Source organism: Leptodactylus fuscus, chromosome 7 (genome assembly GCF_031893055.1).
Source record: "Leptodactylus fuscus isolate aLepFus1 chromosome 7, aLepFus1.hap2, whole genome shotgun sequence".
NCBI classification, from domain to species: domain Eukaryota; kingdom Metazoa; phylum Chordata; class Amphibia; order Anura; family Leptodactylidae; genus Leptodactylus; species Leptodactylus fuscus.
This window is the reverse complement of record NC_134271.1, coordinates 79,706,796-79,720,611: the sequence shown is the minus strand read 5'-3', so window position 1 is coordinate 79,720,611 and position 13,816 is coordinate 79,706,796. Positions and strand designations below refer to the sequence as shown.

Sequence of the window (13,816 nt, the reverse complement as noted above, 5' to 3'; positions counted from 1 at the left end):
ATCATGGCTAACATTTGTGTACAGAAGGAAATCATCACTGCCACAATAGACGATGGTAATTAAGATCATTTCATACTATAAGTAAATATGAGACACAAATCATACTCTTTATTTTCCTTAGCTATCACACATAGTTCAGTCATATAGAAAGATCTAGGTCCTAGAAAAATATGACACACAAATGAGTTTATCTGCAGCAATAGTTTAGTAGTAACATTACTTTTAGAAGTTTGCTGGTGTGAGGTAGCACATAAAAGACCATTCTTTTCCTAGAACTAGCAGCCACTGACATCATCTTGATTGGTCACGTTTCAGGTGGTTTTACCTGGCGTGGATTAATATTAAATAGGTGGTAATAAACAAGTGTCATGGGTCATCATAAAGCAAGAACTTGACAAACAGGTCTGTACACAAGAATGGAGATAAGAAGTAAAAATAGTATTTAAGTTTCACATGCTTTACCCAAATTTTTGTATAACAGAACAGAAATGATGCTTGATAGACAATCAGTAAACTATAAACAGCAGAAACATAGCTGTATCCAAAGACAAGGCTGAAAAACATCCAAATATTATATGTGAAGCGAAAAGCATTGGGCAGACTGGAGAAGGTTCCAATTTATGTTTTGCTATTGCTGCTGCTCTGTTCATCTCCACCGTCAGGTGACCAGAGGTTTAGGTCTAAGTGCCACCTTGTGGTGACAATAAATAATTACAGATGATCTCATGAGAAGAAGTGCTGCATATGGCAACATTGGGTTCATACACTGAAGGAACAGTTAAAGGGACTATCCCGAAAACATGACTGCTTTCTTTCAGAAAGAGCTCCACTTCTTCCTCAGGCAGCGATATCACATATATTGGTCATGTGGCTATGCTACAGCTCAGACCCATTCAAATAGCTGCTTAACCCCCTTAAGCAGCTACTGCCAAGACATTATTTTTATTTATTTTGCTAACTTGTATCGCACCATCATATTCTTCAGCACTTTACAGACATCGTCAGTTGCTGTCTTTAGAGTATGGGAGGAAACCGGAGTAGCCAGAAGAAACCCACGCAAACACGGGGAGAACATACAAACTCCTTACAAATGTTGACCGTGGCAGGATTTGATCCCAGAACTTCAGCGCTGCAAGGCTAACCACTGAGCCACCATACTGCCCATTATGTATTTGTATTCGCTCAAGCAATGTCAAGATCTTATGTAGGCCACCCAAGTCTTCATTTGACAAAGCTGAATAAAATTCTTAGTGGTTCCCAGGAAGCAGTTTATGGTCAATCAGTCCCAGGAAAGGAGTTAATACGGTGTGAGTGATATCCAGTGTGCAAGATAAATCAGCCAGCGACCCAGTGAGGAGGACTGTGCCCAAAGAAAGAGCTCATACAGCTGCAACTGTGCCAGACATAGGGACTCTGACATGTAGATGTGAGCATAAGACCAAAGTGAAGAGGCCGTCCTTCTGCGATGTCTTCAGAGAAGATGAGAGAAATAAGGGTCATATGACTGTACTCCGTATTGAATTCTCACACATCATGCAAAGCACTAACCCAACAACATACATTATACCCAGTCCTGCCCCACTATTCACAATACTCAGCATTAATAACATACACTGTATTCAGAATTGACTCCTGGATCTCTATGTACACATCACACCAAGCCCTGAGCTCCACATTCACATACTCATCGAGCCATACATTACAGCCATCACAGCCCCCACATACATGCTTTATCTCCAGAGCTCACCACCCCCAGACATACTCAGCACCCCATACTTGTTCCTCAGCACTGACTCTACGATAAAGGCAAACAATAATACATATATAGAGGACATCTCTTACAGTGTATCAGGCGACACAGACTGTTAATAGGACTATAGTGTGTCTTGCTCATGGTTTCCATAATGGTTAGGAAATGGAATGGTCAGTAGATATAATGGTCATACACAGCGAGTAAATCTTGATGTAAATGGTATTAATTCATTAAAATTAAATAACTTAAATTAATAAATTAATCAGTGGAGAGCAGCACTTAATAGCCATTACTCCTTCTGGTACATGAACTAGACTACACTTTCCCATATGTGGTTGGGTAAAAAGCGTTGAAAGGCAAATGGTCACCGTTGAAAAAGCCAGCACTCCGACTGTCTCCTGATCACTGGGTAATCTCCTGCCTCTCATTTGGATATCAACTGTAGAGGATGATTAGTGGAAATAATGGGAGTACTCGGTAATTAGTATTAGTAATGGTAATTAGAATGAACTGCACAGAGATGAGTAAGGAGAGATCCCAAGATGGAGACAGGACTGGCTGAAGGCCATGACTAGGGCCTCTAGTCTACAATACCCTTATGGTGTTACTCTCCACTCCATGAGGGTCATTCGGATTGGGTACAATGTTGAAAGGGAGATTGTCAGCAGTAAACTCAATCACTGGACTCTATAGAGGGGATACTACAATTTCCAAATCTACCTCTGTTATTCAGCTTTGGAGTCACATTTTCATGTAAATCCCCTTCATATACAAAGGAGGAGACATTGATTTGAGGTGGGAAAAAGTGCCTTGGAGGCGTGTCTTAGTTTGCCTGGGCTTTGGTCTCAGCTCTACACTGCTGGGCAATCGAGTTTTCCCTTATCTGCATTCAAATAAACCATACATTTACATGAAAATGGGGTTCCAAAGCTGAATAACAGAGTTAAATTTGGAAACTGTAGAATCACCTCTACAAGGAACTGGGATTAGGTTTATAACCAGCTTACTGATGACAGACTCTCTTCAAGTAAGAGGGTCAATTTATCTGTGACCACACACTAATCTGCAGCAAATGTTAGATATCTAACCTGGCGATGGCTCGGATACAACAGCGAGACATGCTGAGGAATGAGCTAGCATTCGCGTTGGTGTGGAGTGCGGTCTCAATCCCACGCAGGAGATCATTGGTTTTCAGAAGAAGAAGCATTTGTCGAGGAATACTGGCAAGGAGTTGGCTGATCTGAGGTAGGTACGCGGCAGCATTACTGCGGATCTCCTGTGCCTAAAGAAAGCAAGATTGGGACTTACAGTAAAACACAAGCGAAGAAGAAGGATCATAATGTGTGACAAGAGACGGTCACACCACCAACAAAGATGGGTCATCACACGAGGAACAAAAAGAGAAGTATCAAGAGATACACATGGTGAAGACAGGTCACCAAGACAGATAGGTTAGGCGTATAATAACACAACACATTAGGGGTGTATAATGAGACAGGATCAGAGTACACATTGGATCAGGTTAAGTACAGAGCGATTCAATAAGAACGCTGCAAAAGTAAAGGCACAAAATTAAAGCAACATCAGTGGTAAATGTGACCAGAAATCAAAGCAAAACTAGCATAGTTGCTCATAGCAACCAATCACAGCCCATAGCAACCAATCACAGCACAACTTTCACTTTGAGATGACACATCACTGAAACAGTAGAGTTTATACTCAATGATATGGCGCCACAATACTGGACAGAACTGATCTACCACCTAGACCTCCGCCATGTCACCAATGGAAATTTCATCATACATTTGTAGGGTAAAGCTAAACCACATACAGTTATTGTGTCTTTTCATGTTAATAAATTTGTGTTGCATTCTTTCGTTTATGATGACTGAGGCTATCATTTTACACCATTCTTTGTGACTAACCCTGTGTATAATCGGACAGGTTAGGAGTAAATAATAGGATGAGTTTGAAGCACATAAAGATAACGTGGCAGGTTAGGTATATGTGATAAAACATGTAAGAAGCATACAATGGGGCAACCTGAGAGTATATAACATGACTTAGGAGTATTTAATGCGACAGGCAAAGGGTATATAATTGGTCAGGTAATGAGTTTCTAATGGAACAGGTCAGGAGTACATGATGTTAGGAATGGCCCTGTGGCGAAATTTTGACAAGCCCCCCCCCCCCCAAAGCTCTCGACCAACTAACCACTACCCCCCACCCTGTATTTCTGCACTCACTATAATGTCTCATAGTGGCCCCTGCACACAATATTATTCCCCACAGTGGCCCCTGCACACAGTATTATTCCCCATAGTGGCCCCTACACACAGTATTATGCCCCATAGTGCCCTTATACACAGTATTATGCTCCATAGTGGACATCCATAAATGGTCATGTGCCATCACGCAAATAGGCCACAAGCATGCCCGGAGTGCGGAGAGGTAGGTAACACTGTTTTTTATGTTCCGTTACTTCTCCGAAAAGACCCCCGAGTATAATAGTGCTTGTGGGGCCCGTGGCGTCACTTACTGATCATGGCCCCTGCCAGGATTGGTAAGTAAGTCATGACCGTTACTGGCTGGAGTCGGTAACGCCCTATAAAAAAACCCAAACAAAACGCAGCGGTAGCGGCTGTCGCTGGGCCCCTAATGTCCTGGGACCTGTGGCAGCTGCTACCCCGGTAGTTAAACCACCTAGTATACTGTATATAATAAGACAGGTTAGGGGAATATAATAAGACAGATTTGGAGCAGATAAAGAATCAAGGTAAAAATACTAGGACAGGTAATGAATATGTCATGGGACAGGTTAGAAGTATATAACGAGACAACTGAATACATAGAGAGAGAGGGTCTGAATATATAACTGGACAGGTACGCAGTATATAATAAGGCAAATAAGGAGTATATAATGGGCAGATAAGGAGTGTAATAATGGGACAGGCCAGGAGTATATATTGGGACAGGATATAAGTTTATAATGGGACAGGCTAGGAGTGCATCAAGGATAAGGTAATGGGTTTATAATGAAACAGGGTATAAGTGTATGATTGGATAGGTTAGTATATAATGATACACAATAAGAATATGCAATGGGAAAAGCATATAATGGGATTTGGTTAGGAGCTTATAATGGGTCTAGTAACGAGTATACTATGGGGCAGGTATACAAAAAGAAAGGTAAGGGGTATATAACATGACAGTCGAGTAGTATTTATTGGAACAGCTAAGGAATATATAATGTAACTTTTAAAGAGGATGTCATGTGATAGGAGGATGACACAGGCCAGTGCAGACAAGCATACAGATACAGTAAATACCATAACTGTGTATAAGTCCCCAAATCTCTGATTCCAGCTGCTAAGATTACCCAACTATGAAAGGGTTACAGTTCCTGCATGTTCTGGTTAAACACGCATGTCCCACACAGAACAAGGCACTAATTACAGACACAACTAATTACACGTTATCACCAGCAGAACGCTCTGAAGCAGCTGCAGACAGCAATGTATGTGACAGCAAGATCACAGCGCTACAGAAGATGACAACCTGTGTGTATGAAAGAGATACCTAACCCCGATGTATACACTTTATGTGCTGGCATAACTAGCACCAACTGTATACTATTCAGGGCATGTCGTTTGTTGATCAAGTATTTGACAGGTAGTGTATATTTTGCAGTTACGAGTATCCAAAGTTATATACAGAAATCCCATACTTGAATTTCTCACCTCTTCTGTACTCACAGGACCTTGATCAATGCCACGATTTATTGAGTCCCAGGATCTGGCAGTTAGCATACAAGCAAATAGAGGGTACAAATCTCCAGCCCCCAAAAGTTGGCTGTATCTGCGTACTTCATCCATATCCACAGCTATGAGTGCCTTCCACAGGTGACAGTAATTCATGCGGAAGTTGTCAGTCAGTTCCTGTAGGAGAGATGAATTATGTAAATCATACAAATTAGAACTTTGAGGATGAGATGTAGTATAACACTTCTCCCATTACTGTACCTGATACAGCCCATGATCCAGCAAAATGATTTCTGGACTTCTGCTATCTTGTGTCTGTCGGACCAGTACATTTCCAGGATGGGGATCACAATGCACAAATCCATGGACAAAAATCATTTCACTGTACAGCTTTCCCAGAGCTTGAGAAACCTTTAATTTATGAGAGAGGATTATATGGAGCATCATTCTCACTACCACCTACCGAAGCAAACTTGAAAAGTGGTTGTAAAAGTACTTCTAGAATGTAATGCTAGTAATGGTTGATCTATCTATTCTAGTATCCCTCTATACTGGTATTACTAGCATGAGATCCACACACTTTATACTACAGTAATATATATCAGCCTATATATCATGTCCAAGAGGTTGTCACAGCCCCATCCCCATTACGGACATCATTGAATACAATAGTAATATAATGACATTGTAATAAGACATGAGATCCACACACTATACAACGGTAACAGCTATTCCATCTACTATTGCAGACAACAAGCCTTTATATAAGTGAGGATGTCCGTTTCCTGTCTCTCTTACAGCAGACATAAGACTGACATCTCCCCTTTGATCTACCAAGAAAAAGGCAGCTCATAGAACATCACCTTGTGTTCCCTCTGAGTACCTTAGTGACCATAAGAAACCAATTGGTACTCAAAGCACTAGTCAGGCTACTGTGTGATCTATGCAAGAGTCAGCAATGAGCAGCAGGGGCATTGGTGCTGTCTTTGTTATTACTTCTGCAGGTTTGTTCCTCTGTGTAAGATGTGAACATTGTGCAAAGTAGAAGAAGCAGCGAAGGATCCCTCTTGAATGGGGAGGGGTAAAGCTTTGTGAATGTTATTATAACCATGCATTAAGGATATCACATTGTAATTACAGCCTCATAGACTCAGACGCTGCAGGGGGGTGTCCTGGTGACAAAAGAGACTCCCCACTCAGTTATTTTATTTCACAAACTTGTTAACCCTTGATAACTAAAAATAAGACATGTGGAAGATGCCAGCATATTATTGTCCTCCATTTCGGATTCCTTACAAGGCCATGCCTGTTCGCCATCTTAGATTTATCTTTGTTCTGTACAGATAGCTCATCAGAAGCCTTAATGAAATACGGCTCCTACTATGATTTATCCAATAGCCATGTGCCAGAATTATGCTACAACTTTACAGCCAATCATGGTATGCTGATTATACTACTCCAACCTGTTTTTGTCTATACAAGGTATTCAAACTACCTTTTTTCCTGCCATTAAAGCAGAACCCACTATGTACACAAAAGCTGTGTGTGTGTGTGTGTGTTAGTGTTATTCTAAGCCGGCTTAAATACCAATTGTATTAATTTGGACTTCAACACGGTGATAGAGATTGCGCTCACAGGTAACAGCCTGGTTTCAACCTTACCTTATCTACATCAATGTTGTTTCTCTTCATGTACTCGAGATCATTAGCTTGTCCACCCTCCACATACTCCATCACCAAGACCCGCTCTGTGCTCATGTCCCAGTGAATTTTAGGTATCTGATCCAGCAGAAACAAGTAAAAAGACTGATAAGTAAAAAGTCTTCTGATATGCAAAGACTACAGAGGAAGTCCTCCCCCACCCGCATAAACTGAGGGAAATTTACTGTTCCTTCTATGCCAGTTTACTGGTGTAGATAAGAATAGTTGTGGCACATCTTAGGTGGGGACAGCTCTATTTTGTGACAAAGATGAACCACTTCCACTTTTTCTGCACCCCACATGCCACTTTTTGAAAAAGTAGGCAGAGTGGGTTGGAAAGCAAGGTGGGCCTGAAACAACTCAGCCTGGCAAGATTACTATAACTCGCATCAGAAAATTGGCAGGAACTATATAGGAAACCTAGGTCAGTTTAGCGTAGATCCAAGGACTTCATTAAAAATGGTGTGCAGAACAATAACTCTACAACATACAGGCTGTCCCCATTTATTGTGCAGTACTGGACAGCATGTATGTATGTCAAGACTTTGATCACCGATTAATCCTCTTTATGGCCGAGGCCCCATGTTGCGGAAACACAGCTTTTTTTGTTGCAGTTTTTGCTGTGTTTTTCTGAGCCAAAGCCAAGCGTACCTACAGAAGGAATGGGAAATATATAGGAAACATTTACATGTCAACCTTCTACTCAATCCAATCCTGGATTTGGCTCCAAAGACCGCCGTAAAATCTGCATAAAAAAAGCTGTGTTTCTAGGATGTGGGACCTCAGCCTTAAGCTAAAGCCCCACAGAGCAGGCTGTAGGAAAAAGAGCTGCAGGAAAAACTGCTGCATTGCTGCATACATTGCGTTTTTTCCTGCAGTGCTTTTCACAGAAAGTCCGCTACAATCCCATCCACTATGCAGGAACTGTAAAACACTGCAGCTTTTGCTCGGCAATTACAGCACCTGGGGCCCCTGGCCTAAAGTTCACAATAGGGACACCTAATAAACACAAGAAGACATCCATTTTCTTTTGGTAGGAGATATTAACAGTGCACATTAACATATTACATTAACAGTGCACTACACTAACAAATGTCATCTAGTCAAAAATTGCTTCCAGCCTTGTCTGCAGGCAGCTGGTGATGATTTGTGATCTTTTCATATACATGGGTGCCACTTATTGGACGTAAATTCAGGCAGTTTCTGGCCTCTTCAATTGCGGGCTGTGATGACTTTGCTCCGGCTCGACTTACCTTCAGAAAAGGAAACTTGCGGACCATATCCGCCATTTTCTCAGCATTTTGGGCCTCATTCAGGAAGTCCAGCTCTCGTGGAAGATTCTTTTTAGCCTCTTCCACTAGCCACATGAACTCAAACTGCGGGAAAACTTTCTTCACTACATGGAGCAGAACCTGGAGAGAAGACATTGCATGCTGGTCAGACAGACACAAGATATTGGTGAGGTAGTAGCCTAGAGTTTCTTGTGGTTATCTTATTTTAGGGGCAGATGTCTGGTATACAGTAAATAAACGAAACACAGAGTTTCAATGCAATGGACCCCAGTAAGGAAACCAGACATCTGAGGTAACTGTGATGCACCTGTGCTGATGAATTGGATGAAGCAAAGACAACCACACGAAACAAAAGTGAAGAAGAATCCCCTGTTGTACTAGGTAATCACCCTTCTCCTACCTCCATAATCATGATGTCCTGGGAACTCTGCTTCCTTACTTTGGGGTGCTGAATCTTCACAGCCACTGTTCGACCATCTCTTAGAACTGCTCGATGGACCTGCGCCAATGAGGCTGCACCTAGAGGAGTTTCTTCAAACTGTGCAAACAGTTCTGATGTCTGAGGGGAGAAGTTACAGGCAGAAGGGTACAGTCAGATTTAGTGGTTGCACTGCAATTCTTGCTGCACAGAAGCGAACCATGGTTTTGCCACTGTTCCAATACTAAGACAAGTGGTGCTAAGATTAAATTAAATTAATAAAAATCAAGGCAATTAATAGAAAAAATGCATACAAAACTCCTACATCTGAATACACCCTAAATCTAGTTCTCTTGCAGTGCTCATGTACAAAAAATACCCCCAGTACTCCCCTATTAAATACACTAAATACACACCGATATACGAACATCACACTGTTTATGAAGCTGAATTATTGCTTTCATCTCTCCCCTCTTCAGACAGCAATAACTTAGGCAATAAATCTCCTACTGATACCATTTTTATTAGGGGAGGTATTAATACATTGTGACCTCATCCTGATGCCCCTTTCAGATTTGCGGATGGCTGATTAATTATAGTTCATAATAAACGAATGCCCAGCATGCATAGATCAGAGGCAAGAATAGAAGAGCATCAGACACTTAACTCCCTGGCAGCCATTGCAGAAGATCAGCTTTACCTCCTTTCCTAGTTCCTCTTGGATGATGTGCAATACATCGGTCAGTGGTGTGGATGGGGCCTGGCTGTGCAGCACACTTAAGGTTCTTGTGTATTCCGGAGGCAGCAGGTACTCCAGAGCTCCCAAGTGTTGCCCCACCTTAATGTATGTGCCACGATTGGCACAACACAGCTCCAGCAGGCGACGGGCAGAACGAGTGTGCACCTGGGAGAAAATAATGCAAAAGATGAATGAAAGAACCACAAATACTCATAACTTGATTCACATACAGTAGCCAATGCTGTACCTGAGATTTAACGTCATTATATTCCTGTGTGGCTGGAGGAACATTGCGAAGCGTTATGAGGTAATCAGATGTCACAGCTGCTGTCTACAACACCGGAAAAGACAGAAAAGTGACCACATGGCAGCCCATGCAGGAGTGAATGGAAACAAATAACCCCCAGTCGCCAGGAACCTCTACTAACAAAATGATGAGTATTGTGTAATAACATTTTTTCTATGGGTCACTCACTGTAAGCACGGCTCTTCCAATTCGCAGAATTCCAAAATCATTGGGGTCCCAGGAGTGAGCCCCATAAATGAAACACCCTGTGGTGGTGAGACCAGCAGTGACCAGGGATACAAGTCTTAAAGTGTTCTTAGCCATCTCTACTGACCTGCAAGGACAGGAGCAAAGTTAATGTAAACTATAATCATAAGATATGTGGGAAATGGTGCACTAGGTGCTAGATGTCAAGTGGTCTGCCAGCATCCAGTTAACCAAAACTGACTTATGATGCATCAGGTTCTTCTTTAGTATTGCTGTTTTCTACAGCAGATCTCATTGTGTTTGTGGGGAACCCCTCCAGGACATACAGTTACAAGAAATGTTCCCCCATATAGAAGCATCCATGTCTGTGACCCTTGTTCTCACAGAGTAGGACATGTGGTTCCCATCACTGATAGATCACATGATAAGATGACATTACAGTAAGAACCCGATCTTTCCTGTGACCCTGGGTATGGAGAGTATGCTTACTGCCCACACCGGCTTTAGTGCTGGATGTTCAGCAAGGGCAAGTCCAATTCGCGCCGTGCACGCCGGGAGATGTAGTTCAGGGCCCACCTCTTGTGTTACATATGATTTACCACGGCATACACTGTATGAGGCTGGGAGAAACCATGTGTACATAACCATACAATGGGGGGAGGAGCCAATATAATTACATCAGTCTTGCTTTCACTGCTTCTGTGGCGTTAACAGGTCGACGAAATTAGGATTTGCTAGCGCTGATACTGTCCGCACTAGAGGCGCCATATTTTCTTCTAATTACTGCGAATTTGAGCTTCGACATCATGGCGGCCACGCAATTACAGAAGGAAACTTGAGGACATTTTTTGCACATCTAGACGCGCTGCTGTTCCTGGACTGCTCACGTGACTTTTCTCCATTTCCGGTCTAACAGATTGTTTTTTTTCGGCTCAGAGAGCAGGACGGTAGAGTGTAACTCCTAGTGGGCGGAAGGACCCGAACCTTAGTATTTAGCCTGCTCTATATAAGAAAACTAAATCCCATGTGGGAAAGGGCATGGAATGTGCATAGAAGGATAATAGTGGGTTGTTTTTTTTTTGTTTTGTTTTTTAAACATCATAATGATTTCATTTATTTAGATTTTTTATGGCACCAATTCCAAAGCACTTTTTGGATTTTGGTCCTTTTTATTAATGACGTATCTGATTGATTTAAAGGGATTCTATCATTAGAATTCCATATTTTACTACTAAGATTTAGGAATTGCCTTAAGAAAGGCTATTCTTCTGCTACCTTTAGAAGTCTTTCTCCGCGCCGCCATTCCAGTAATATTCACGGTCTTCTGCGTATGGAAACGAGTCTCCAGACAGCACAGGGAATGTCCCCTGTACCTGCCTGAAGACTCTCCAGTGACACCATTCTTCTTCTGCAGCCGCGTGTGTCTTCCTGCGTCTTCTTCCGGTGACTGCCATCACTCGTGTAGTGCCCACAGAAATGTCGACAAGACATGCGCAGACTGTGCATATCTTGTCAACCATTTTTCTGTGGCCGCTACAAAACAGAAGGCAGTTACCACAAGAAGACACAGGAGGACGCGTGGCTGCAGAAGAAGGGTGTCACTGGAGAGTCTTCAGGCAGCACAGGGGATGCTCCCTGTGCTGTCTGGAGACTCAATCCCATACGCAGAAAACCAGGAATATCACTGGAATGGTGGCGCAGAAAAGACTTCTAAAGGTAGGAGAAGAATAGCCCTTTCTTAAGGCTATTCCTATGTCTTAGTAGGAAAACATGAGATTCTAATGATAGAATCCCTTTACGTTCCATGGGGCTTTGATCGGCTGTTTCAAGCTACAGTGGCGCTCGCTGAGAACTGATTCCGTTATACAGGTCCTATGATGTGAAACAGTTTTGGCGCAAATAACTTCTTTTACGCCATTACTGAAAAGGAAGCAGAGTGTGGATAAATTATCAATATTTTATATCATATGACACTGGCGCCCCTTGCATATCAGGTGATCACATCAATAACATGGCCTATAACATTGTATTTATATTATTAGATTTAGTGGGCTAAAACACTTGGTCACCCTGATACTAGAATACAGCCAGTGCTGAACATAAGGATTCAGGTTCTGTGTGTACTAGGATTTATCCTGCTCTACTCTGTATAAGGCCCCATGTTGTAGAAAACAGCTTTTTTTTGTTGCAGATTTTACCGTGGTTTTCTTACCAAAAGCCAAGAGTAGCTACACAAGGAATCCTTTCTGCTCAATCTATTCTTGGCTTTGGCTAAAAAAAAAAAAAAGTTAAATCTGCAACAAAAAAAGCTGCGTTTCTGGATTGTGGAGCCTCAGCTTAAAGATGCAGCATCCTAGTTGGTTAAAGGACCAGCTCCTTCTGAGTACTAGAACAGGATTTATCAACTAGTCACAAAAAGTTTCAGACAACTACCCCTAAGGATCAGTTACATTTGGCAACAAAATTAGGGGCATTGGGGTTTGTGGGGGGGTATCCAATAGATAGTACAGCTCTTCAGACAGTCTCCCAGACATTCCTAGGAGAGATGACAAGTATTACTATGAGACAACACTTAAAGGGGTTGTCCCACGTCGCATACTTACCAGTCTTCATTTCTGTGAATTCTTCTGCCTTCCGGCTTTGTCTCGTCATTGGTGGGCGGGGTCACATATGCAAAGCCAAGCGGCGAGATGCCGCCGGCCCTGCGTGCGCGCTCATAGACCAGTCTACCCTTCACAGTGCAAATACAGACCCGACAGGGTGTCGGGTCTGTATTAGCATTGTGAAGGCTAGACTGGTGTATGAGCGTGCACGCAGGGCCGGCGGCATCTCGCCGCTTGGCTTTGCATATGTGACCCCGGAGCGGAATAACAGCATCACTTCTGCCGCTGCTGGCTTCATGCAGGGCAGAAGCATAGCGATGTTGCTGGCTTCACCTGTGCCGGCGTCTAACATTCCCCGGCATCCGCCTCTCTATTACAGCGGATGCCAGGTAGTGTAGACGCCGGTACAGGTGCCTGCAACATTGCTATGCTTCTGCCCTGCATGAAGCAAGCAGCGGCAGAAGCGATGCTGCTATTCCGCTCCTCCGCCCCGGAATAGCAGCATCGCTTCTGCTGCTGCTTGCTTCATGCAGGGCAGAAGCATAGCGATGTTGCTGGCTTCACCTGTGCCGGCATCTAACCCTGCATTGGTGGCCCCTTCCCCCAAAGGGTAAACTACCCCCCCCCCCCTCCAGGCTCGCTCCCGTGCACTTAGCCCCTCCTCCCTCCCCCCTGAGAGCAGCAGACACATCACTTGACTCAGGAGCAGCTAGGTCAGGGCTGTGGCCACAAAAAAATGAATAAAGTGAGATATTGGCCAAACAAAGCAGTTTTGCTGAAGCAATGTATTTAGGAAAAGTCTTACATTCACATTAACAAGCAGTATAGATAGGATCCTTGTGACGGGACAACCCCTTTAACCAGATACATTTTATGTTGGTCCATGTGATAGTCGCATTAGCCTGACTGACCACACCTCGTCTGAAAATTGCTGTGACCAGATGACGGGGGTGGGGGGACGTCTCCAATATGGCTGATCTTGTGGGGTGTTCATGGTATATATTAGTTAGTACCTATCAATAGTGCTCTAAAGGAGGACAACTGATGAACCAGCAAC

At 43.1% G+C, this 13,816-nt stretch overlaps 1 protein-coding gene across 1 annotated transcript; it reads right to left on the bottom strand.

Annotated features, from left to right (window-relative positions):
- Positions 1–444: 444 nt before the first annotated feature.
- ADCK1 (aarF domain containing kinase 1) lies at positions 445–10,999 on the bottom strand. The gene is made up of 11 exons (XM_075280669.1): positions 10,834–10,999; positions 10,139–10,283; positions 9,911–9,994; positions 9,625–9,828; positions 8,907–9,065; positions 8,468–8,626; positions 7,176–7,292; positions 5,776–5,925; positions 5,494–5,691; positions 2,842–3,035; positions 445–1,469 (listed from the first exon to the last, which is right to left on the bottom strand). Coding segments are annotated over exons 1-11 (1,584 nt in total). The 5' UTR covers positions 10,836–10,999; the 3' UTR covers positions 445–1,297.
- Positions 11,000–13,816: the final 2,817 nt, after the last annotated feature.

Coding starts and splice junctions, on each gene's coding strand:
- ADCK1 (XM_075280669.1), bottom strand. Junction 9,995..10,138: donor TTGGAAGAGCCGTGCTTACA/GTGAGTGACCCA, acceptor CCGGTGTTGTAG/ACAGCAGCTGTGACATCTGA. Junction 5,926..7,175: donor ACAACATTGATGTAGATAAG/GTAAGGTTGAAA, acceptor CATAAATTAAAG/GTTTCTCAAGCTCTGGGAAA.